Here is a 26770-nt window from a genome sequence, read left to right as displayed (position 1 = left end):
AGTCACTTGCTTTTTATTTATTATGATTCTACTTCTTCTTATTATTATTATTATTTTTCTGTGGTGGTTGAAAGTATTGATAACTTATTACGTCTGCACTTCAGATATTATTTATTTAAAAAAAACACAAAAAAACAACACACACACATTATATATATATATATATATATATATATATATATATATATATATATATATATATATATATATTATATCTAATCGTGCCCCGTGCCTAACTGTACTGGTTCTGAAACTGTGGTTAGAAAGATGGCTCTGCTTGTTCGCCGCCATGGATCAGAACCAGTAATAAACGAAATACGAAGCAGAACCTTACAATACTCTAGTCACCTTTCGTGTATAAAAGTCCTCCCGAGAAAGATCGTGCTGGTGAAATGTTTTCTCCCATCGTGTAGCGCTATATTTGTTTTTTAGAGTCATGAGATTTTGTATCTAATCTTCAGAACGAAACGCCCAGAGCGGGTCTACTCCTACCCTTAAAACTTAGCCATAGACATGGACAAGCCATACACACCCTGTCCTTCTTACGGGCTTTAGGAGCGTAGGAATGTATATATTTCTATAGAACCACAGAAACGCGTACCGGCGAAAGGGAAAGGCTCAGTGTTTTAACCGTGTGGGACACCTCAGCATATGAAGAAAATGTTGTGAATGTTAATATTGTTAAGAAGACAATTATTCTATTCAAAATATGACTATTATTGTAATTATCATTGCTTTCATTTTCTTGATGATATGATTATTGATTGATCAGAAGTTTCTTTCATTTTGTGAATATGAGTTTACTATTATTCCAGAAGTTTAAAGAATTGGAACAAATGAATAAATAGATATATGCTAACCTTTAATGTTGGTTTTCCGTTTCATTTCTCCAAGTCTGAAACACCCTTTTTTTTTTTTTTTTTTTACTCTTAAAAGAGAAATAACGACGTTTATTAAAAGGTCCGATTTCTCTCGTATGTTCGTTGTTGGATTATAAGCCGCTTAACCACAAAAGACATCGTTCGTAATCTTTCCTCGAGCTTTACAATCATTCCAGAGCTGACCGTTTTCAAATCAGGACAGGAGAATCAGTTTTCCTCATAATTCCTAGATTTATTCGACCTCCGATTTTTTCAGCATGTTAGTATGCTCGATCAGATGTACATACTCCATGTGATCGGATATATAAATATAAAAACATGTCACACGTCAATAAGGCACAAATCGAATTCTTCCCGATTCTGCAGCCGTCATCCACAGAAATGAAAAGCTTAACAGATTTCTCCCACTTTGAACGGTTAAGAAATACGCATTTGTAGGGGCGGACTTGTTTCCAAACCCGGATAAACCCGAATTTCCTCTTTCCAGTAGAATCTAGTTGTTTTTTTTTATGATCGGGATCATCTGTGCAGGAGAAGGCAGCTTCTATTGCATGCAGCACTTGATAAAAATACACAAACATTAATGTTGATATCAAACACATACACACATTAAAAAAAATGTAAAATAAAAAACATACATAAAAACTAATGAGATGACATCCTTCGTGCTTACATGAGGGACAACCTTCCAGACTTATGAGAACTTTGATTAAAGGAGTGGTAGAAGTGTTTCTAAATCTATAACAGAAAAATTTTAAAAAACTAATTTCCTTATTTCTAGCTTCATTTTTCAGGCCCAGAAATTAGCCCCACCCCCCCAGCTAGAAAGCAACACATACAGGATATAGTTTCAACATAGAGGGTGGGGCCAAAAAGTCAGTTACGGCTTGTTAATGTTTTCATTGCAATTCCGGTTCACCCCATAGACAGCAGAGAGCGCGTAAGATTAACGTGACTGAACTTCTGTGACGACAAACCCGGCGTTCAGTGGCCGCAGAGTGCCCGTAAGCACGTCGTGGTTCGGTATGAAACGCCGTGTCCTTCATACTACTGTAGATATTCCACGAGGAACTGAATACTTTAGGATCGTAATAGAAGTAAGGCTGAACTTCATGTTCAGGTGAAGCCACTTAGGTAGTGAGCACCAGTTTCTAAAACCTGCAGCACTGCCGCTCTCTCAGCAGAGACGAGCACGGAAAGATCAAGAGATCAAATCTCAGAGATCCAAATCACCGTGTTTAACAACTTACTACGTCCTCATCTCCTTCTCGACACAAACCTTTGCGCCAACGTACAGAGACTTCATATCCACAATAGCTGTTTATATAGAAAACGATATGAAATGAACCAGTATCTGTATTTAAATAAAGAGATAAAAAAAAAAAAGACTAGGATTAAAAGAGGTGCCAAAATTGCTAACTAGAAAATTCCACCATACAGAGACCCAAAAAAAAACAAAAAAACAAACACCCTAGGACATGTTGGTGGACGAGATGGCTATTGTCTGGTGTGAACGCTACTTAAAGTCCCGGTGAAGTGCCTTGAAGCATGCTGGGTTATTTGAAGTGAGGTAATTTCCACTGAGACAGGAAGTCAGGGCGAGACATATCGAGTGGCTCCTCGGCCTTTTTAAACAGCCTACAGCTTTCAGGCGTGGTGATTTTTATAACGACGGGAGCGGGACACTTCAGCTTCTACAGAGCATTTGATTGGAGAACTGGAGAAAGTGCAGAATGACGTCATCAAAATCGTTGAGCCGTATCGGTGGTAGAGAGAGAGAGAGACTGTAAGTCTTCTAAATGCGCGTTTTGTCATCGCTTTGGAGCGCACTAGCTTATAGAGAACCTTAAGACTAACATATTCGTTCTGAAAAAGCCACTAAACTTCCATTTTGATTTCACGGGGACTTTAATAATTCGCAGCGCCACCATTTTTTTTTTTTTTTTAAACCGGGCAATGAGAGCACAGCCCTGGCTTCTTGGTTTCTATTGGCTCTCAAGTCCGAGGCTCGAATTTACACATCAACGTTCACCTGATCAAATGTGGCATTCGACATAGCTCGGAAGAGGGAACTCGGAATCACGTCACATACAAAGTGGGGACAAACATGGACGCGACAATCTAGCCAAATGTGATGAGTGGTGTATGTTTTCCTCTTCGAAATAGTGTCGTCTCAGGGAGTTTTTCCTTACCCTCAGCCTCTGGCTCGCTCATTACGGATAAAACTTATACATTCAACGTTTATATCCGGAACTTATATATTTCCATAAAGCTGCTTTGTGACAATGTCCGTTGTTAAAAGCGCTATACAAATAAAACTGAATTGAACTGAGCTGTACAGTCAGCGTTATAAAGTGCTGCTGTGTGTACAGTTGGTGCCGTGAGCCGCTATGTTGATATGACGTCCTCGGAGTACAGGAGACCGTCCTGTCTATCTAAAATCAATGAAAGTAATGGCTACCGGAAGCAAATGCGCTTCTTTCACCTGCCACGTCCTTTCCCCTTCAGTGAACTGTCCATTCTGTTGTTTGTTCGGACTGTCGTTTTACAATACTGTGCAAAAGTCTTACGCACGTTTAAAGAAAATGCTATAAAGCAAAGGCGCCTTCGAAAATAATGAAACGAAACCCAAGACAGTGTGTATTAACAGTAACGACCCTTTGCTCGGTAACGAACCATCTCGTGTACACTTGGTGCAGGTTTATAAGGGAATTTAGCCGGTACGTTTTTCCTCAGGATCTTTGAGGACCTGCCGCGGTTCTTCTGGAGACTTTCGGCAGATGAAACCGCTCAGACGCCATTATGATTTCTGTCTAAAAAGTAACGTACAGTGTAATCCGTTGCTTTCTTTACTGCCATACGAACATTTTCATTCCTGTTCCATTTCAATTTTTTTTTTGTTGTTGGAAAAGAAACTTTTCTTTTTTTTTTAAATCGACTCAATAATGCATTTGCATTAAACAAAGTTCGGATGCCTAAGACTTTGACAGTACTGCATCTAAAAAAAATATAAATAAATAAATAAAAAATTGCAGAAAAGTGCAGTTTTGTAGTCTGGAGAAGCAAGGGGTCGTGATTTTGTCGTAAATGCTACGGCTAAAGCGTAGAAGCTGGCACCTTATGTATAATATAATAGTCATCAATCCCTCCAGTCTGAGACAATCTCCAGTCTTACGCTCCTCTCTGCGGCAAATCTATACCTTAAAACACTAAAAGTACATCGTTACAACCATTTGAACTTTTCAGGAATAATTCAGCATTAAAAAACAACAATAATAATAATAATAATAATAATAATAATAAACATCAGCCAAGACATGTTCTATGTATGAAGTTTGTTCCTTTAGTTGTGCACTACAGCTACGAGGCTAACGTCACGTAACCAAGAAGTGGCACACCCGAGTGACGTTATCGCGAGCGTGAGAAGTCGAAGCGAGGAGCAGAAAGCGTTGCTAGTGTTAGTTTTTTGTTCTGGCCCGTTTGGACCAAAATAAAGTGTATCAGTATGAACCAGGCGGAGGCGGCGGAACAGATCGCGCAGCGTTTCGACTCTCGGAGCTCAGTTCGCTAATGTCCGAATCACCGAGGAACGATAACTCACACCCGCACGGAGAAGAAGAAGAAGAGGACGAGGAGAAGAATCTCGGACCCAGGCGGGTTCAGGGAAGACCTTTACCGTGCTGGGGCCGAGCGAGCCGACGGATTTCTCCGATGACCGGCGTGGTGTTATTCCTCGTAGCATTGAGCATTTGTTCTACCTCATAAGCAGTGTGGCGGAGAAGTCTTGAAGGAGCAAGGAGCTTCCTGTGTAAATGCTCCGTCATCGAGATCTGCAACGAGCAGACCTTTGACCTCGTGGGCAGCACCTCAGCGAGTCTGGTCCTCAGAGAGGACAGTAACAAAAGAGTGTTTGTGGAAGGAGCGGTGGAGAAATACGCGGATACAGCCGCAGAGGCCTTCCGGTTGTTATCTGTGGGACGGCATAATCGGCGTGTCGCGTCCACGGCGATGAATAACACGTCGTCTCGCTCTTATGCCGTTTTCACTGTGACGCTGGAGTCCAAGGAGACGGGATAGGAAGTGGTGAACGTCAGAACGTCTCAACTCAACCTGGTAGATGTGGCGGGGTCTGAGATGCAGAAAGACACACGTACCGAAGGATCACGCCTGAAGGAGGGGAACGGCACCGACTTCTCTTTGATGTGTCTAGGTCAGGTGATCGAGGCTCTGGTGGACAACGTGAACAGAAAGCACATCTGCTTCCGTAACTCCAAACTCACCTTCCTGCTCAGGGACTCTCTTAGAGGCAATGTTAGACGTGCATCATTGCTAACGTCCACCCAGGATCCAAGTGTATCAATGAGACGCTGCAGTTCTCCCAGAGGGCGATCCTGTTTGAAAGGGCATTTTGGGGTTTTTTCAGGGTATTTTTGGTGGGAAATGGGACAATCCCATTTTTTCCCTCTTTTGCTATAAATATCTTCCTCGAACCGCATCTATTCTGATGTCTCACACACACACGCTGATGCGGTTTAGGACGCAGTGTGACTTACTATACACGACCAGAAGCTCGCCATGTAGCTGAACAGCGTAGTGTTATTCGTCGGCCATCTTGGAAAAGCGGATTAAGTCGGAACCTTCCGGGACTGTACAGAGTTCCACTTTGAATTTGTTATGACGGTCTGTCTAATTAAAGAATGATCTCGTGGCTTTAAGCAACGCAAGCGTGTGGACGGTGCGTGTTAGCTATGCTCGCCTCGTGGCTCCAGTACAAAACTAAAATAAATCTTCAGACAAGTTCATTATTTTGCTGAAGACAAAGCGTGAATGGCACTTCCTGTTTGAGAGAATGAGTAGACTCTAGTATTAGGCTCTAATAGTGTTGCTGTGCGGTGGTGGTGTGTGGGCGATGTGCGGAACAGTTATTTGGGGTCTGCGAGTGGAGTTACTGCCGCACTCTGTTTCTCCTCCTCGTCTTCATCACCGAGGAAGAAGAGCGGGAACATCCCGAGCAGGCAGCCGATGGTGACACCGATCGCCTTTCCCTGCACACGAGCACATCCGGAGTCATTATCCTCAGCATAAGGAGCGCGCACACACACACACACACACACAGTAACACTTCTTACCATGTGTGAGCTGAGTCTGGTCTGCCACATGTCAACCTGTTTTGGTGTAAGATCGGGAATCTGCATCCCCAACCGGGCAGCTAGAGCCTCCACATAACCCGCTAGCCTACACACACACACACACACACGCACTGAAATACTCAGAAATATGAGTAATGTGTAATGCGTGTGTGTATACTGTGTAGTTATAAACTGCTACTTACCCAAGTCCAGCCAGGTCAGAAACCAAGTTTCCCAACGCCGCCGCTGCAACCACAAAACACTGTTAGTCACCCCACACACACACACACACACACACACACACACACACAAGCATGAGCAATACAGACAATTTCGAGGAACGGATTCAAACCCGTCTTGATGAAGCCGTGTCCAAATGTCAACATCACATCACTAACTCCTATACACAGTTAACTCCTATAATAACTGGTTAATAATACAATTCCTCATTACAACGCCTGGGCGCATGCTGTTATAGAAAAACAATCGACGGAGCAATGGTGTGACGCGTCCCAACACGAAGCGGCGTTACAGTTACCAGCCTGAAGCTGATTACTTTCTACAGCGGCATGTCTCCAGGTGTTTTATTCCTCTTACACCACAGCAGTCCGTCAACCGCGTATCAAAAGACAGAGTAACGAGCACGGTCCGAGGATCCAGTTAGTCCCCGTTATCGTTAATCGTAAACAGTCGTTCCCTCCGAGAACCAACGAAGGCTAGATTTATTGCTAGAAAGCGCTGACACTGGAGACTCCTTCCTTGCAATGTTAAACAAACATTTCCTCACAGAAAACGCCACATTTCAAGAACACTCATTTTTTTAACTTGACTTTACCTTAAAAAAAACAAAGCTTGTGATTAGCAACACTGCCGTCTGACGGATCTGGAGCTGGGTTTGTCCGTGTTCTCTTCCATTTGTTTCACCTGTTTACATTTTTCTGGCCTGGAAATAAGCTCCGCCTCCGGCTGCTCGGCTCTTATCCTTTTCCTTACAAAGGCGAGCCACAAAGTTATAAGGTACAGTGGGTTCAACAGAACGGGGGGGTGGGGTGGGGTCAGTCGGAGGAAACAGGGAGTCGGCTCCTTTGAGAAATGTCCGAAACGCTATAGTATATAAGAGGACAGACAGGTGCTCAGACAGGTGCGTCCAGCTGTCCATTATTTATAAAGCCTTGCTGTGTTAAAGCATGAAACCTATCGTTCCAGCAGCGAGAACATTTAGGGTTTTGAAAACTCATTCTAATTACTCTTCAGTTCGGGACATGCCCTGAATGTCAGTACCGCTGGTATGTAAAATACGACGAAGAGACACCGAGGACGTTTTTCATTTCAGGAGCCAGTGTTTACACGACACACGGAGAAAATGCGGGTGGAAACAGTTCTGGCTGGAATTCCTGAAGAGCGGTCAGGTGCTCGTGCTTTTACACGGCAGTTCACCACCTCGCTGATCGTCACACGCCCGTCACACTAGGGTCAACCGACTGATTATTAACCCGTGTCCCGCTTCAACGGGACGCTCAGTGCTGATTCTTTTCAAAAGGGACAAACATGAAGCGTACACAACTTTGTTTTACTGTAAATATTTACAGTCGATCTGCCGAGTCTGACATTTGATACTTTACACTGGGTGTGATTCACACACACACACACAATAAAAATCAACACATTTTAAACCAGTTCTTCCGTTGTGAGTTTAGATCAGCGGTCTAGACGAACTACAGCTTCAACTTTCTGTACTATTCAACAATACTATAACGTCTAGCCAGTGGCGATTATCCAGCTACGTATCCGACAATAAGGATAGGTCTTCCGCTTCTACCCGCGTATCAGACATAAAGAAGCGTGATCATGTCACATTAAATATACACTACCCGTCAAAAGCTTAGACACACTCATTCTTTATGTTTATTAGTATATTTTCCACATTTTAGAATAATAATAAAGTCATCAAAACTCTGGAGTAACACAAATGGAACTAAGGGAATTATGTTGTGATAAAAAAAAATCCTATGTAAATCTAAATCATTTTGTATTTTAGCATCTTCAAAGTATTCCTGGCGTTTTCTCACCCGAGTTCTTGAGGAATTTCCCTGGGATGCTTTTTAAACCGTATTAAAGGAGTCCACCCCGACGCCGGACTCTCATGGGCTGCTTTTCGGAAACATTTCCCTCCGAGTCGTCCGTTTAAACAAAGATTTTTTTTTTCTAAATAAAACGTTAGTTTTCTAACGAAAGAAACGAACACGTCGGCGCGATTATATTTTTGTCTACAAACATTTAATCGCACACCTTCAGATCAGAAGGTTTTCAAGATCATGAGAAACATTTCGACCGAGTGTCCTAACACTTTTGACCGCTAGTGTAGATATTAGTCCTAGCGAGAGGAGAAACACACATGCAGCGACGGTGAATCGAGACATAAGTTAACAGTAAAAATTTCACGCCCACATTGCCACCGGGAACCTAGCCACGCACCCAACCAATCACCAAGTACCACCCGGTTTTGCAAAATCATCATCCGGTGTGACTGTCATGTAGTAGATACAAGACCTAATTCTTCTGCAGCATCATTAGCCTGTCTCAACCCATGACGTCATAATCGGGAAAAAGAGCGCCTGGAAATCTGCTCCAAAAGGTTCGACTACACGTGAGGTACTCAACACAAGGGCTAGGATCATTGGATGGAGCAAGTGATGCACTAAAGGGAGGATTCTGACCGTTACGATGAGCATGGTTCTGATAACCCACAGCACATGTTATCCCATTAGCGCTGAAAGTAAAGGTGGCAATAAATAAATGAATGAATAAATAAATAAATAAATAAATAACAGATCGCCCATCCTCTTAGGTGTTATGTCAGGACTGAATCTCTTTGCAGCCTTAAAGAAAGATCCTTTATTAGTAGCCATAAGATCTGAAGTGCCATTAGAGTAAATTCGAAAACTTCGATAAAATTCTCGCAGTGTCAGTTTTTAAAAAAAATTAAAAACCTGTGTGACGTGCTAGAACTCTCGTCTGAAAGTCGTCAACAGGAGGACCGCGAAGGACGACGCAAAACTCGCCCGCACGGCTACAGTACAAATACGATGGTGGTGACGACGGCGAAGCGTGAACAAAACATACTAATGGACAGAAAAAAATCTCTGTGCGTGTTAAATCTTTTCTGCACGAGCCTGGAGCAGGCCGACGAACGAAGTAAGGACGACGTGGTCGTGTTCTTTAATCGCAGGTCCGTTGTTGGAGGATCTTCACCGTGTGATCTGACATGGAGAACAAACATCCTATCCGCCCCCTCACAGATGTCCATGGTTGGCTAGTGTTGCTGTGATTGACAGGAGATAGAGCGTATGCCCCTCCCACCCAGAAGGCATGGCCGACTCCGCTCTCCTGGCATGACCGGGACTGGGAACTCGCGATCTCCGGACGATAGAGCGAATGCTTTCCTGTCTGTGCGTGGTGTAAAAACACTGGAGCTACACGGTTACACGTACGATTATGGATTACGCGCATTACACCTGTGTAACATAAACGTACCTGCCATAGTTGATATTCCGAAGGTCACGCCGATGGACAGCTCGATCTGGGTTCCCTGTGAACGCACACGGAGTTAACCTCTGTAACGTACACTTGATTAGTCTGTTAGATCTGTGCAAGTGTAAAGGAGTCGGTGCTGATCCAGCCTGATCCGGGATCAGTTCCACGAATACACACAACTGTGCAATGACGTGAACCCCCAAAATCATCTGAACCACTGCAGAGGCTCATACCACTTACTGCGGCGATCATGATGGCGTTGTCCAGGAAGCCGAAGCCGACGAACGGGATGGCGTTGTGAAGGAGCACTGAAACGAAAAAAAACAAGCGCATCAGTGTCGGTGTACGCGACCGACCCGGACAGCATCTCTAAAAACCCTTCCGTCTTGCCTATACGATTATATACAATATAATCTATAATAATTATATACACATTTTTATTTCTTCTGTGTTACTGTGCGGTAAAAAAAACTTTTAAAAAAATAATAAAAAATTCCCCGCCCCTCATACATTCCAAAGAAAAATGATGTTACATATTAACAGAGTTGCGCAAATACAGTTCCAGTATCGTCCGGCGAAATAAAATACTCATGCGACGATGCGATTTCCGACAACGTCAGGTTGTTGGCGAGTGCTTGGCGCCCGTGACGTGCGACCGTCTCCTGGAATCCTGACGGCACCCGACTGAAAACCAAACACAGGGACGTGTCCCTGGTGTACAACTGGGACTGTGGAGTCATTTGAACCCATTGAGTGCAACGACCCACATCCGTCAAACTGAAAAGACTTGTAGATCCCTTTCTCATCTTTCCAACAGCACACCCTCTAAGCTCAAAAGTTGGCCAAGAAAGCTCATTTATTTATTTATTATTATTATTATTATTATTATAGAAATGACGTCTACAGTGTAGGGCTGCACGATGAATCGATCGCGATTACGATTTTGATTAAATGAACATGATCGACTGCGATATTAACGTTTAAATTTCGTCCTCCGCTCATAGAAAACTCCGCTGCAGATCAAATCAGGCGCTTCCTACACTTACAGTCGATCGCCACGGAGTGACGCAGGGACGACGTCATTTTGTAGCGCCAGAACCCGGAAACGGGTTTGCATTTTAGCGCTCGAGCGGCAAAGCTTCGCTGCGCGTGAGGGGAGAACGTGACACTAGCACGATGCTAAATTGCACTACAGAGGTTGTCGGGGACATTAAACGTCATCACGTGGAACAGGAAAAAACTCTGTAGATAAACTCGGGGCTCTACAGTGCGACCATTTCACTCGCATTTGCGATTGAAAAGTATTTTGTGCGACTGTGAATAAATATTTATTCGCACCGGTGCGAGTGACCTGTTCGGAGTTGTATGATACAATCGGAATAAAAACTACAGGGAGTCCAAAATACATCTACGCCACGCAACGGTTACTTTCACACGGATTTTCATCTCCTCAGTCAACCGAACAAGTGTGGAAATACCGCAGGGAAGCCATTACGATGAAGAGAGTAACTCTGTACATCATCTGCTTCTCTCAACTCTCCGATCTCACAAACCGCCATCTTTTATCGATCCCGCAAAATGGCCTGAACTTTCACCACAGCGGCGTCGCGCGGAGTAATTAATAATAATGCTAACGCTACAATGTGGGTTTAATTCAAATCTGGATCGGTTTAAGTCGTAATAATCCTGATCGGTGCGTCCCTAATGAACACCATTAAAATAAAGTGCTTTTCATCTGGCGGGTAAATGAACTCACCCAATCACATCCTACATGAGATTATTCAGATATATACACAATGTACGCAGAACGTTATAATTATAATGAATTAAGTACTACCGGTGGTCTGAAACATAGTGTCTTTACGGGGATTCGTCCTTCGTAAGCCTTTGGTGTGTGTGTGTGTGTGTGTGTGAGGAGACAGTAAACGTGTAAACACATCTCACCGTATCGCAGTTGACTGGTACTGGGTGGAGACGACTCCAGTTTCTCTGCAGGGGGGGGGGAGAAAAAAAAAAAGAAGGTTGAGCAATGTTTCAGTTACATGACGGTTTACAGTAAGAGACTGCGTACAGAAGTTCAGACAAAGATATGAAAATTCCGCATTATTTCGTAATAAACACAAACAGGCGGTTCTAGTTCAAGCTCGATCAGTGCGAACACTTTACTAACGTGAACCGTGGTCACATTTCCATCCAGGCATGGGCTGCTCATGCACATTACATGGGCTGTTCATGGGCTGTTCATGCACATTACATGGGCTGTTCATGGGCTGTTCATGCACATTACATGGGCTGTTCATGCGCATTACATGGGCTGCTCATGGGCTGCTCATGCGCATTACGTGGGCTGCTCATGGGCTGCTCATGCGCATTACATGGGCTGTTCATGCGCATTACGTGGGCTGCTCATGCGCATTACGTGGGCTGCTCATGCGCATTACGTGGGCTGCTCATGCGCATCACGTGGGCTGCTCATGCGCATCACGTGGGCTGCTCATGCGCATCACATGGGCTGCTCATGCGCATCACATGGGCTGTTCATGCGCATCACATGGGCTGTTCATGCGCATCACATGGGCTGTTCATGGAACCTAAAAATCTACTGAACACTTTTCCCCCCCGATTATACAAATTTCCCCAGACGGATAGATTAGCAGATACATTAATCTGTAAATTTAGAAAAGCCCTAGCATAAACGCTCATCATCACATCCCTGGAGCGTGTAAAGTCTGATGTAAAGTCTGATGCATCAGTAAATCACAACAGACACGTTCAATTCATCATCTCCGGAAAACCTATTAACGCTGATCTCAGCAGAAAATAATCAGGTCATCTCAGGAAAACCACGTTTGTTATCTCCGACCTATCTCAAGTGCTCTTGAATTCTCGATTCTGATTGGTCAGACGGCGTTGATTCATTTTCTCTAACAACAGCTCCAATTATTGCAGTTCCGGCACATTCTACTACGTTCTTGTTTTTACAAGTTACTGTTTCCATAGTAACTGCTAATTCATAGGGTGTCGTATGACTAACACCCTACATGATCAAAGTATAATAACAAATAGACTTTTTTTTTCTAAAGTGTTTTTATGGAAGGAGTCTCCAGTGTCAGAGATAAACAGTCAGAGCTAAAGCTAGAACTTTCATTTATCCATCAGATAAACACGTCTTTAGGACAGATATGTTTGTGAGGTTTGTTTTTTTGTTACATGACAAGGAGAGAGGAAAAAAAAAGTGTTCTTTTCCTTGCAGAGAGAAATCTACTTACTTTATCCCTCAACAACAACAACAACAACCACCAAACTAATTCTTAGTTCCTTAAACATTAATTGATGCTTAGACATTCATGTAACTTTACTAAACAGGACCAAACTATTTCTGGTGTGTGTGTGTGTGTGTGTGTGTGTGTGTGTGAGAGAGAGAGTGCTAATAGAGTAATGTTTGTGTGGTTCAGCGAAAAAGCAAATAAACGACAATGACAAAAATGTCACAGCAAACATGCGTTGTTAGTAAAACGTTATTGTAATATTGCTTGTTGTGTTTCTAATATTTCATTAGACTACAAGTATGACAAAAATATCATATACGCGATACGCGAGGACATTTCTACGATACGCGATGCACGTCATGATACATAATTTAGCTAACAGACTCTCGGCAAAACAGTTAAACTGAGTTTGACGAGACTTTTCTTCAATGCCTACGAAGACAAAGAAGAAAAAAGCATTACATCAAATTAACAGCATCCATTCGGTAAGAATTAATTAGTATTTATTAAAAACGTAAACAATAAACCACCAGAACAATGATATCTCGCAAACGTGTATCGCGTTTATCATTTATCACGATATATCGATAGATAGATAGATAGATAGATAGATATCGATAGATAGATTTTCTTCTTCTCAATGAAATATTTGGGAAAGGGAATCGAGGAGAGAAGAGAAAAGGTAAATGAATCACATGAAAATGAATCACATGTAAATGAATCACATGAATATGAATCACATGAAAATGAATCACATGAAAATGAATCACATGAAAATGAATCACATGTAAATGAATCACATGTAAATGAATCACATGAATATGAATCACATGAAAATGAATCACATGAAAATGAATCAATAAAAAAAAACACGATATATATTGCCCAGCCCTAGCTACAAGCTTTACCACGTCCTTAAACGTTCGTACGGTTTTCTAGAGTGAAATTCCAAGCGTTTTCCAGAACTTTCTCAGTGTATAATCAGGTTGAATTTATATTTTACCCGAATACGAGTGTGATAAAAATGATATAGTTTAATAAGAAAACAAACAAACAAACCTTCCACAATCATTTATTCAAAAATCGGGCATTTCTCAAACTTTTACGCATCTGTACGACCGTTCAGCCTGAAATCACGCGCTCCACACGACTTCCTGCGAAAGTCTGGATGAAGAATGAAGTCGACGTTTATCCGCGTCTGTGTTACTTAGAATATTAAGTAGCACAGATGTGTAATATGATATATTATCCGTATCATGCAGGAGCATAACACAATCTTTCACACACACACACACACACACACACACACACACTCTCTAGAGGAAGACCAAAGGTTTATTAATAGAGTTAAAAGACTTCCAAACAATCTCACAAACACAGCTCCAGCACAAATCTCCGAGACGAATGCTCAAACAAACGATTCGCTCTTCTTTCAGGCCGTTCTCTCTTCAGAACCTACAGCGATGCGTTTGTTTTAAACCTTCCCTTTATCTCGGTCATATTTACGCTGGACTTCTTCCTCGCTATATTATTAAATCAATATCACTTACAGCTTCAGCGTACAGCTTCCAAAAAAGAAATAAACCGGCTCATGAGAAAGGTTCCCAAGTGATTCCTGTTGAAATGGTGTTACACGGACTGGCTGATTAATCGCTCCGCCGCGCCGAAAACCCAGTGTACCTGAGCGCTGATAATTCTGAGGTATTAGAAGCATATTATAATCGTATTGTAAAGTTATGTCGCTGGTGGTAACTATAGTAACAGGACCACAAAGCCAGTGGTGCTTGAGCTGGTAGTTTATGTTGTTACGTATCAAATACTGAACACTTTTGACTGTATACCGTATAAAGGCCCAAAAAGTTTTAACCAGCGTTATTTTGAATGTGTTATTTCAGGAAAATACGTCAATAAAGCCTTCACGCTATTGCCGAGCAAAACTGCCGGTGTTGTACAGTCGCGCGTAACCGTGAGCTAGCACGCTGCCGTTCGAGTATGCAGAAGAGGGCGGATAGCTTCGTGACCAGATTGGGTTTAAAACGTGGAAAAATCCAATCTAATTTAATCTAATCTAATCCAACATTGTCCTGGTATTGAGTATGCGTGGGATGGCTTCCTTAGGAGTCAAGCTCGTTTGCCATTCACCCGTGTCGCTCTAGCACCAGCATTTGCTTGAACGTTACCCCTACAGAGTTCTATACTAGCTGCTGAGACGCTGAGACGTTCTAAGCTCAGGCGTGAGACACAATGAGGAGAAAATCAGGCGTTTTTGATCATTTCTATTCTATTAATCTTCTGTGGTAAATGGCACATGCTTAAGCCAGAGCATAACAAGAGGCATTGTGTTAAAGGGAAACCAGAAGTGCGCACACACCCACACACACACACATCTCCAGACCGATCTAGAAATATTAAACCCTGACTCACTTCCCCTCACGGCACCGATTTACACAGCTGATATTTCTCAATCCAGACCTTTCTTTTAATAACTGAAATACCAGACTTAACGGAACAGAGGGGAAATGAACAGAGGCTCCATTTTCCTTGCCGCGATTCGGACCCGGCCCTGGAGCACATCTACCTACCCTCGGTCACTTCGGCTGGAACCTTGTCTCTGCTGAACCCTCTCCTAAACGGGGCGCTCTCTGAACAAGGGAAGAAAGGAAAGACTGAGCGAGACGGAAAAGAATCAGGATACGGTGTGGAGAGACAAATCTGGCGGGTCGGAAGCGAGCGCCTCTTCTTTCAGAACAAGACGATATGAGAACCCGTGTATTACGGAGCCTGCATAGCCGGAGACCTCAGGCGTAAAGCTGAGGCGACAGAACAAGAGCTCTTGAGGTGAACACAGTGTGATGTGGGTCGGTGAAGGGTAAAGATCCCGGTCTCTCAGCCACACCTGCACTTTCCCCAAATTAGTATCAACAACAATAAGACAGACAGCGCAATGTGTCTGAAGAGCATTAGCAGAGTATTATTACGGCTACTGTATATAAATAAAGCCGTTCTTTGAACGTCACAAGTTCAGTCATTGCATCACATCTTCCTGTTTATTTACAACAAGTACATGCAGGATGTAGACGGAACCTACAGGTGGAAACAGATGTTCTGCAACATACACAGATCCGACATAAAAACCCGTCGCGTGTGCGGTTTCTCGTAAAGTTCTCCGGGCCGTCACGGCGGTTGAGTGGGTGCGAGCTCTTACCCTGAGCGATGGCGATGGACTCGAAGTTCTGCAGCTCTCGCAGTAAGCAGCTGCGCTCCGTAGCATGCAGGCTGTAGATAAAGTCTTTCGCTCCTTTCGGAGTGTTTAGCATTTCGAGCTTCTCTTTGTGCTTGTGTGTGCCGAGCCAGCGTTTCTGTGCTCCTCGCACGCACGGGCTCAGGGTTCTCTGCAAACAGAACCTCAGCATCGTGGACGAGAACATGCGGAGAACCTGAAAGGGGGGTAGGGAGGGGAATAATAATAACAATAATAATAATAATAATAATAATAATAAGTGAAAGATTAGTTATTAAATAAGAATAACCAGCACAGACCAAGGGTACATTGAGAACACTTAAAGGTTCTGGGTGTAAAGTTAAAAGGTTCTAGGTACAAAGTGTTTCTCAATCAGAAAGGGTTCCAAGCAGACCCCTTTTAGGAAAGCTAAGAACGCTTAATTCTTCAATAAACACTACTGTAGCTGGAAGTGTACTGAGAAAGCGCAAACTCCTCTGTCTTTCCCATGAAGGAAAACGTAATGACACTGGAGACTCCTTCCATAAAATGTAGCTATCCTGACAGAAACCTTCACCAGATCAACGATACAGATGATTTGAAGCATCCGCCATACAAGTCCCTGTGTTCATCGCTACTATAGAAACGATAATGTATCAGAACAAACATTTTACACTACGCTCATGAACCTGGGATGCTTCCTGATTATATTACCGTATGACCTTTGACCTTCCCCACCCTGATATTTCCATCGGCTCAGGCAGATCAGGTGACGCAACTCCAGTCCTGGCCTGTATCCGAGACAGCGGACTCCTTACGAATCCATAAACAGCCCTATTGTTTAGACACTGACCTACTGCAGTGCATTGTGGGAGATCCTGAGTGTCCTGGATTTTCTATATTAGGCTTTTAGACATAATTACGAATCTCTAACTCTATAACTAGTGCACTTCAAAGTGAATAAGAGTATAGATTTGGACACCTGATGATTGTGAATGCGTGAACACACCTGGATTAAATTAACTAACCTGGATTAACTAGTTATAAAGCTCTTTAGAAGGGTAGAGTAGGACACTGGTGTGTAGAAGAAGCTGGTGTGGAGTCTCCAGGACTGGGATTAAGAGCAGCTGCCATGGAGGTTTCTCTTTCAGCAGAAATAAATATGACATCATAAACAGAAATTCAAATAGTCAGAGGTTTATGCAAATAAGATCAAAGTGGAATTTGCATATCTCACCCAAAAAGATAAAAGGGCTTAATTCATCTCTGCTTGCAGCTGTTGTTGTTGTTCTGAAGCTCTTAGATTCCCCAGAATTCCCTGCATGGCGACCAGGAGAAAGATAAATAATATATAAATTAAAAAACCGAGCCGTAATAGTCCAATAGTGTTAAGCACATGGATAGTAACTCTCTTTACTCAAGTTGAGTTAAGTTTCCTCGCCCGAGATGAGTCAAATGGAAATCATGAATCGGGGTTGCCAGATCTGCAGATCATAAGTCCTCTTAAAAACAACTCATGGTTCCACCCCTAAAACCATACACTAATTCACCTTTCTCAACCGTGTCAGCAAAATTTACAGAACAACACCATGTTAGGAATAAAACATTAAATGTGGAACTTCCTGTTGTCGCTACGGTATAAACAGTCTTTCCCTCACTTTCTCTTCAATTAATAAGAAAAACAAAAAAAATGCAACTTGTCAACATTTTACTGAGAAACCAAAAAATGGCGACGCCCTCCCTACTGACAAAAAGAAAAAAACAATCACACAAACAAACACAGAAACTCTAATCGTCATCAAAATTTTGTTAAAAACATCCCGAGAACTGAATTGAATCGTGACACGAATCTAATCGTGACCTGATTGCATCCTAACCCCCCTACTTTCTAACGTCTTACAACTTTACCTCCGACTGTTACACAGCTCTGACACTGGAGACTCCTTCCAGAAATGTTAAATAAATGTCGAATTTCAGAAAAATACGCATATTTTAAAAATATGTCTATGTGGACCATTTGCCAGTGATTTTTATTTATTAATAAAAACACAACACATTTGACTTATTACGTATTTATAGTTACATTTAACATCCGTCAAATGAGTAAGTTAATGGTATAATGCATGTTATACTGCTATATACAGTCATTCCCTCACATTCTCTTGACGTTAATAAGACAAAAAAAAAACAACAATTGCAGCTAAATCACAAACCACAAAGTAGGCTGTCCTGAAGACCTTCCCACTGTGGAAAATGTAAGAGCTTTACCCTGACGGTTACAGCGCGCTGACACTGGAGACTCCTTCCAAAAATGTTTTATAAAGATCTCCTCATAGAAAATTTCACCATATCAATCATTAGACATTTTTCATTTGTTAAATAAAAGTGTGGAAAAACTTATGTGGAGCTTCCACGATACAAGTCTACGTGAATTAGCTGTTACTATAAAAACTCCAAAGCACATTAATATAAACCTGTGATTTGAATTACAGCCAAAATACTGTCAGAGATATGATTAATCAACACCTTCTGAACAATAACAGAGCTGTAGTACAAATATATAATAATAATAATAATAATAATAATAATAATAACTTGTCATAAATAAAGCAATGAGAATGAGATCAGGTCACTTATAAACTGATTTATTTATAAAATAAAGGGATATTTAACTGATTTTTCCAAAGGATCACTTTAATCATAGCCCCAGTGCATATGTATAAAGTTATGTGTTTAATAATTACGATTTAATTGACAGGTAATAATGAATCTGAGCTTCAGCGGGAGTAAAGTCGGACCTGGCAACACCACTGTTTATTTTTAACTTCCCGGCGCGTTCGAGAACCAGAAGCGGTTATTAGACTTTCTGATTGGTTGGTGAAGAGACCACTGATGAAGAAATGTCCAATCAAAATGCGCCGTTTTGCGTTGACGGGACGTCGCTGCAGACGTCAATTCATGATGCATTATGGGAAATGTGGTACTCTTCCGGCGAACGCGCTATAGAAATGTTCGCGAACGCACTACATTTCCCATGTATTAGCGCAGAGAAACGGCATTTGTCTCAAGTAAAAAATCCTTTAGATCAAAACTAAGCCTGGTCAGATTTGTAACGTGTTTTTTGTATGTTTTGTGTGACTAATTATTCTCAAATTAAGCGCAATGTTCAGTTCCACTCACGAGGCTAAAACTGGCTTCTGAATGGCGATATCGCCTTTGAATTGGCTTTAGAGGCTGCAGAGACAAGGTTTCGCCTCTAGAGGGCGATCATTAGTCGCTTTCATGATTAGGGTGCCATTTGTGTTTCACTTATTTTACAATTATAAATATACACTCACCGTCCACTTTAATAGCCGTACCTTAATAACCTTTACACCTGCTCATATGCAGTTCTCCAAATCAGCCAATCATGTGGCAGAAGCACAATGCATAAAATCATGCAGATACAGGTCAAGAGCTTCAGTTAATGTTCATGTCAAACATCAGAATGGGGGGAAAAAAGTCTGATCTCTCTGACTTTAACCGTGGCATGGATGTTGGTGCCAGATGGGCTGGTTGGATTATTTAAGATATTGTTGCTCTCCTGGGATTTTCACACACATAACAGTCTCGAGTTTACAAAGAATGGTCTGTTAGCAGACGATTTGCAGGCTGAAACACCTTGTTGATGAGAGAGATCAGAGGAGAATGGCCAGACTGGTCTGAGCTGACAGGAAGGATATAGTAACTCAAACAATCACTCTTTACACCCGTGGTGAGCAGAAAAGCATCTCAGAACATGCAGACAGACAGAAAGTAAGACAGACAAAGACAGACAGAAAGACAGACAGAGAGGCAGAGACAGAAAGAAAGATAGAAAAAAAGACAGACAGAAAGACAGATGGACAGAGAGACAGAGACAGAAAGAAAGACTGACAGAAAGAAAGATAGAAAGAAAGACAGACAGACAGACAGACAGACAGACAGACGGACGGACAGAAAGAAAGACGGACAGAAGGAAAGATAGAACAAAAGACAGACAGACAGAAAGTAAGACAGAGAGGCAGAAAGAAAGACTGACAGAAAGAAAGATAGAAAAAAAGACAGACAGAAAGAAAGAAAGACAGAAAGACAGATGGACAGAGGGACAGAGACAGAAAGAAAGACTGACAGAAAGAAAGATAGAAAGAAAGACAGACAGAAAGACAGACAGACAGACGGACAGAAAGAAAGATAGAACAAAAGACAGAGACAGAAAGTAAGACAGAGAGGCAGAGACAGAAAGAAAGACTGACAGAAAGAAAGATGGACAGAAAGAAAGACGGATAGACAGACAGACAGACAGACAGACAGACGGACAGAGAGACAGAAAAACAGAAAGAATCGGTTCCAAAGACTACTGGAGCTGATCTGGGTTTCTTGCCTTTAATGTCAGCCATCTGTCTAAAACAAATCTTCTATTCTCTTTGGCAGGAACAAAGAAGCCATGGAATTCCAAATCGCAAGGAAAAATCAAAGCCTCACCACGGCAGAGGAGATGAGAAACCAAACTAAGATTATAATGCAGCCCTACATCAGCTGGGAGGAGTACCTAACTCCTGCACCACTCTCCATTGCCATCATGGCAGAACTGGCCTGTTTATCTTCCAAAACAGATTTCTCCATCAACAAAAACCCACCCAAGGATGGCTACAAGTACATCAGATACCCAGATTCATTTCGTGCCTGCCTCATGCAAGTGTGTAACTCTGGCTGGTGGGCGTTCAATGAGGCCCACAACAACATGGATCAGATCAGACTCCACACAATCACCGTTCCAAATTACATGAAGAATGCTGTAAAGATTCTGTTCCAAGGCAGCAGTGAGGTCGTTCAAGCTCATCTCCCTGACCAGCTAGAGAACATCCGTACCATTGCAGACCACTGCATCGAGCTGGCCAATGCAACAGAAATGCGGTTTGCTGAAGTCATCAATATTATCCAAGAACTGCTGGAAGTGTGTCTACAAGCCAGGAATCTTTACGGAGGGGAGTTGGATGCGATCATGAAGACACTAGATGAGAGTAAATTGAGAGAGGAGTCATCCAAAGAAGCTGTTACACGCTCTCAGACGGCAGTCAAAGCTCTGGAAGAAGAAATGAAGGAAGCACATAAAAGTTACAACAAAGCAATGAATAGGGAAATGATGGCTATGGATTTTTTTGGAGTGGTGACCGACGGCCTAACGGGTATATTTCAAGGACTCTCGGCTCTGGTGACTCGCCCGGTAAGCCGAACGTGTAAAGCTACGACGGAAATTGCTGACACAATTAGCCACATTAAAGGTGGTGAAGACTTGGCTGCTGATCCTGTGGATGAAATTAACATCTATAGCAAGTCAGCAGAAATACTGAAATGCACAGAGATTATTGAGCAGTTTGTGCAGGAGGACAAGATCGACTGGGAAGTCTTGTACGATCAAAAAAACAATGCTACAATAACAGATTTCCCAGCAATGCAGTTCAAACGAATTATGAGCAATTTGGAAAAAATCCCAAAATGCCAATCGAAGGCTTATGCCCAAAATATATGCGGAGAGGGCATTAAGATCTGTAAAGAACTAGCAGAATACGCACCGAATGGGAAATGTGAAGAAGCCAAGACTGAGGCGTTGATCGGGAGAATCCGAGAATTGACCCAGTCGGCTGGCCGATTTGACAGCAAAAGCAAAGACCTGACAAAGTCTCCTTCCCTGACTCCCAAACCACCAATGATGTTCAAGGAAGAAAGTAAAATGGAGAGGACGAGCGCTTCGCAAAGGGCATCGAAGAACGCCAGGTTCCGCATAGAACAGAGCCGTGCTCAGATTAACAAGACCAGAGAGCTCTATGACAAGAATGTAGAGAACATGGAGAAGAACCAAAAGGAGCTGACTGACATCCTGGTCACCATGAGAAACTGTCAAGTCAAAGAGATCGACTTCAACACCACCATAGAAATGCTGGTCAAAGGTCTGGATGCCATGGGAAAAGTGAAGAAACAGTGGGAGAAGATGGTGCACTTTTTTCAAATGGTGTCCAACATTGTAAAAACCAGCCTGAACAGAACTCTCAAAGATTTCGCCACCGCCTCCGAGAAGACACACTCACTTTCTTACAACGAGAAGCTTTTCCTCAAAGACCTGCTCTACAATCAAGTCTTTCAGGCCACCAACATCGCCAACCTGGTCCACATGATCTCAAGCACCTACACCGAGGTGTCCGGACAATACCTCATGGACAGCGTCAGCTCTCTGGGAATGCTTTTGTCCATGGATGTGGAAAGTCCAGAGTTTCTGCACAAGCGTATACAGATGTGGGACTCCTGTGACATGGCTCAGAAAGGCATCTTATGCCTTGTGCTCAAGAATAAGAATGAGTTTGAAAGGGAGACCAATTCAAGACTGGAGAATGTCAGTAAAGAGTTGCTTGCCATTCTCCCCTCCGCCAAACCTGAAGAGATACGGTCTATTCAAGAAGCCGTCAAAAGCGGATTCACAGAGGAAGAAGAATCCGAATATGCCTGAGACAAAGAACTTTTCCCACTCGTCCACTAGTATGGCGATTATAATGCGGTCTATTGTACTCGGAACTTGTAAAAACCCGACGTCCGACAGCGAACCACGCGACGAAACGGTCCTTCGAATCAGAATTCCAAGTCTGAATACATACACCTCGCCCAAACCCTCTGCCAAACACACCTGACGTCCAAACAACACGGTGTTGCGCAGTCGCAGTAAAGTTTAGATTTGTAGCCTAATTTTATTCATTTCAGCCCAATTTCACTAACATGATTAGACCATTGTGACAGTTTTATTTATTTTTTATAAGCAACAATGTTGACCTCTCTCATATGTCATGTCTAACCACGCAGAAATAATTCACATACAGTAGCTCTTATTTAAACTTTCAGCAATTTCAGAGACTAACCACACACATATTGCCTTGCTCTGGGCATCCATTTTTTTTCCCCACGTAGAAGCACTGGAACGGAACTGGAACTTAGGTCGGAAAATTCGTGAAAAGCGACTTGGAGATTTCAGCGTTCCGAGTACAACGGATTGCAGCATTAACGTAGTAGTTTCCTGTTATACCCGTAAAATCTTCACAGTAGTATTTTTGGGTGGCTGAGTGGTTAGCACGTTCGCCTCACACCTCCAGGGTCGGGGGTTGGATTCCCACCGGGGAATGTGTGTGCGGCGTCTGCATGTTCTCCCCGTGCTGTGGGGGTTTCCTCCGGGTACTCCGGTTTCCTCCCCCAGTCCAAACACACGCATGGTAGGCTGATTGGCGTGTCCAAAGTGTCCGTAGTGTATGAATGGGTGTGTGATTGTGTGCCCTGCGATGGACTGGCACCCTGTCCCGCCTTGTGCCCCATGCTCCCTGGGATAGTCTCCAGTTTCCCCCATGACCCTGAAAAGGATAAAGCGGTATAGAAGATGGATGGATGGATTTTTGTCACGTTCTTTGTGTTGGCTCAAATTTAGCCTATTACCCAAAAACACTTAAAATTCAACATAGAAGCCAATACTCACATCTGCCTCTGAGCCCAGTTGGAGATAGAAAAAAGACACCAGCCGTGAGTGAGAAGAAGCAAGGGTCCAGCTTTATTGGTTCCGTTCCACCACACGAGATCCACACCGATGAGAATTCTCAGAAGTGATCCCAATACCCTGAGCTTAAGCTCCAGTATTTATACTGTATTTACCCAGTAAATAACCCATATGTTTCAAGAAGACTATGATCTCACTACCAATAGGGTTAAAAAAGAGCTCATCTACCTTACTATTATGTTCAAGAAAAGGGCTATTCCACTTACACATAGAATCAAAACCAAGGGATTTCAAATTACCCATAGAATCAAAAGTGGAGAGACAAAACAATCTAGAGTGACCTTGGTCTTACTATTATCTCGCGGGAGGGGGGGCAGCTTGACTCAGCCACCCTTATAAATGGCTCCTCATGGTTTTCTCTTAAAATTAAGGCCTTCCTTGCGAGCCTACATTTCTAGTTTATAATTTATCTTCATATTTGCTCTATATCTCTATTTTATATATAGTTATACTGCTTGAAAAATGGTTTACTGTACTTCCTACTTCATAATATCATATTACCCTTCTACTGTCCCACATATCCTATTATTGTTTTTTATCAAGAGTATATATATATATATATATATATTATTATAAGATATTACCCTTATAATATCTTAACATTCCTTTTTATTATTCTAATAAAGTTATAGTAGTATGTGTGTGTGTGTGTGTGTGTGTGTGTGTGTGAGCACTCCTCAGCTCGTATACTTCTATTTGACTTCTTGACTAATAAACCATAGTGTATTACTCTTAAAGATCTAAGATCTTTAAAGTGTGAATCCAATTCAATATTCAATATCAGTCAATATCCGCCTCACACCACTTCTGTGTGTCTTGGTGCCCGTCTTTTCTTCTTCTCCCCTTTACTGGATACTAGGTCTCCCTCATGTTTATTTTATGACATTTTTTATCCACAACGTTTGTCACTTCATAAACAAGGCGCAAGTTGGATTTGAAGTTGGGAGGACATCCCCTTTGAATTAATGTTACGTGATATTACAAATCATCACTATTTTAATTCCATCTAAACGTTGTCCTGGGTGTATTAACGTCACAGCAAGTTAAAATCGTGGTCAAGCTTATGTTCAGCGATGTAAAAGGTGGTTGTCACGCTCTAGTTTTAACCTTTAAAGCAAACATTACAGCAAGATCTGAGGACTTTAATAAAATAAAGATATAAAATAGCACGATAACCAGGATTCATTCAGTAAAAGATGTCCCAAGTGTATCTGAACCGACATCATAACCACAGACTGGCTGGAATTCTCGAATCTGATTGGTCAGAAGGTGTGGATTATTTTTGTACAACATCTCGAATCGGGCCGTAACGTGAACGGCGGGTTTATATTAACGCGGTCGTTCAAATGCGTTATCGTTTCTATAGTAACAGCTCATACAGTACACACGGACTCGTACACGATGCGCCACATAATCTACGACTAATGCTAAACAGATCTTTTATTTATTTTAAAAACGTTCTTTAAGCAAATAAAATGTATAATCACTGGTTAATTGGTCAGGAGACATTTAATCTCGGTTGTAAGCGTTTTTGTAAAATAAATAAATAAATAATAATTAAAAAAAAAGGCACTTTGCACTAGAGAGGCGAGATAAGGAGAGCGAGAGACAGTACTGGTGAGGGAATGACGGTTTGTTTATCGTTGCTACAACACAAGTCATAACAAGTACTAACTCGTCTCTCGGACGTTCCGCAGCGTTAAATCCAACTGTAAACCGTTACAGAGATAAAAGATTTGAATCTTTAGCAAATCGCCGTTGTACATGCGGAATAACACTACAGACAGTGTGGTTGTATAAAGATAACGCAGATCAGGGGTTGAAATATGATACTTTTTGGTGTGTTCTCTTAATATTTACTTTAAATGTGTCATGTTGTTCATGGAGATTACTTCAGTACACCGGTTTGCTAACTAACGAACTGGGTTTTTTTTCCTGCACAAAACCTAAATCTTGCAAACATTTAAAACATTTTGCAATTTGAATATCGGTCATAAAATAGAACAGCCAATCAGCTTCCAGTATGTAAACGTCGCCCATGCCGATCAGAGTTTTATCAGAGGACGGTGGGTGGGGCTTGCTCCTGTAAGTGCCTCTGTAGCTTTTTCACATTAAAATGTATTATTCAATGTGTGAAATTGTTCCTAAATATACGTAAAGACATAAAAGTACACGCTCTTTTAATATAAGCTGCTATTGTTCTCTTGCAGTAATTTGCATGGGGTGGTGTTTAACGGATTATTATTGTTAAAGGTTTATGTGGCTTTCTTTTTCTTGAATTTTTTTTAAAAAAAATAGTAATAATAAACAATATAAATAGTACTATTTCTGTTGTAGGATTTTAAATCGACTTAAAATTTGAATCGATGAATTAAATCGTTCCCGTTTGTGCTTTGTTTCCGTGTTGTATTTCTTTCCCGCCAAACACGTCATAGAGTGGACATGTCACGGTCACAAGCACTAGCTGTATTATTTAGTACAGAAAGAGATCACAATATCTTTAATAATACCATTATTTTGCACTGAAAACCGTTATTATAATAATAATAATAATAATAATAATAATAAGTTATTATTAGGTATTAATTCTACTGGAAAATGTATAAACAATTCACAAGAGGGAACGTAGCTAAAAGGTTACGTCTATAGCGAGGTGGTGTTCAGAGCTTGTGCCTGTTGTTATAATGCCGTTCAAATGTTTTAAACATTTCTACAGATCTATTGTTTTATGACTGCCGTTGTTTTTGTGCAGAAAACCACTCGCGTTGGCGAAATCGCAATTACACGGAATTGCTTCACGCGCGCGTTCACAGTGAGGTTTGTTGGTAAATGAGGCCTTTTATCTGTACTCGTGTTCGACGCACGTGACTCGAAGAGGGCTTCGGCTGAACACGCGTGCTGATGACGTCACGTGACGCGTCTCGGCCCGAATCTGCGGATGATTTGCGGTAATTTAGAGAAAATAAAAAAAAATCGCAAGCTCCCCGAGGACAGTATGGAATTTCCGTGACGGCAAAATCCTGGAGCGACCGCTCTAAGCATCAACTCGAGAACTCATACACGCTCATTTACTCTTTATAATTCCTCCCACAATTACAGGATTTAAGTCCTATGATCAACGATGACTG

At 42.0% G+C, this 26770-nt stretch overlaps 2 protein-coding genes across 4 annotated transcripts; one reads left to right on the top strand and one right to left on the bottom strand.

Moving 5' to 3' along the window:
* Positions 1 to 795: 795 nt before the first annotated feature.
* Positions 796 to 18453, bottom strand: tmem65 (transmembrane protein 65). Of its 3 annotated transcripts, XM_053641817.1 has the most exons (10): positions 17451 to 18453; positions 17271 to 17351; positions 16019 to 16250; positions 15396 to 15455; positions 11489 to 11533; positions 9785 to 9852; positions 9545 to 9599; positions 6214 to 6256; positions 6011 to 6116; positions 796 to 5926 (listed from the first exon to the last, which is right to left on the bottom strand). In XM_053641817.1, the coding sequence occupies exons 3-10, from the start codon at positions 16239 to 16241 to the stop codon at positions 5804 to 5806; spliced, it is 723 nt and encodes a 240-aa protein (XP_053497792.1). In that variant the 5' UTR covers positions 16242 to 16250; positions 17271 to 17351; positions 17451 to 18453; the 3' UTR covers positions 796 to 5803. The 3 variants fall into 3 exon arrangements, with proteins under 3 accessions (XP_053497792.1, XP_053497791.1, XP_053497793.1); XM_053641816.1 differs by having other exon boundaries at positions 17271 to 18453; XM_053641818.1 differs by lacking the exon at positions 15396 to 15455 and having other exon boundaries at positions 17271 to 18449.
* A 1295-nt stretch (positions 18454 to 19748) lies between these two features.
* Positions 19749 to 22686, top strand: LOC128618407 (uncharacterized). Its single transcript, XM_053641984.1, has one exon. The coding sequence runs from the start codon at positions 20499 to 20501 to the stop codon at positions 22554 to 22556; it is 2058 nt and encodes a 685-aa protein (XP_053497959.1). The 5' UTR covers positions 19749 to 20498; the 3' UTR covers positions 22557 to 22686.
* Positions 22687 to 26770: the final 4084 nt, after the last annotated feature.

The sequence above is a fragment of the Ictalurus furcatus genome, chromosome 14 (assembly GCF_023375685.1).
Source record: "Ictalurus furcatus strain D&B chromosome 14, Billie_1.0, whole genome shotgun sequence".
Classification (NCBI taxonomy): domain Eukaryota; kingdom Metazoa; phylum Chordata; class Actinopteri; order Siluriformes; family Ictaluridae; genus Ictalurus; species Ictalurus furcatus.
This window is presented reverse-complemented; position numbering and strand designations above follow the sequence as displayed.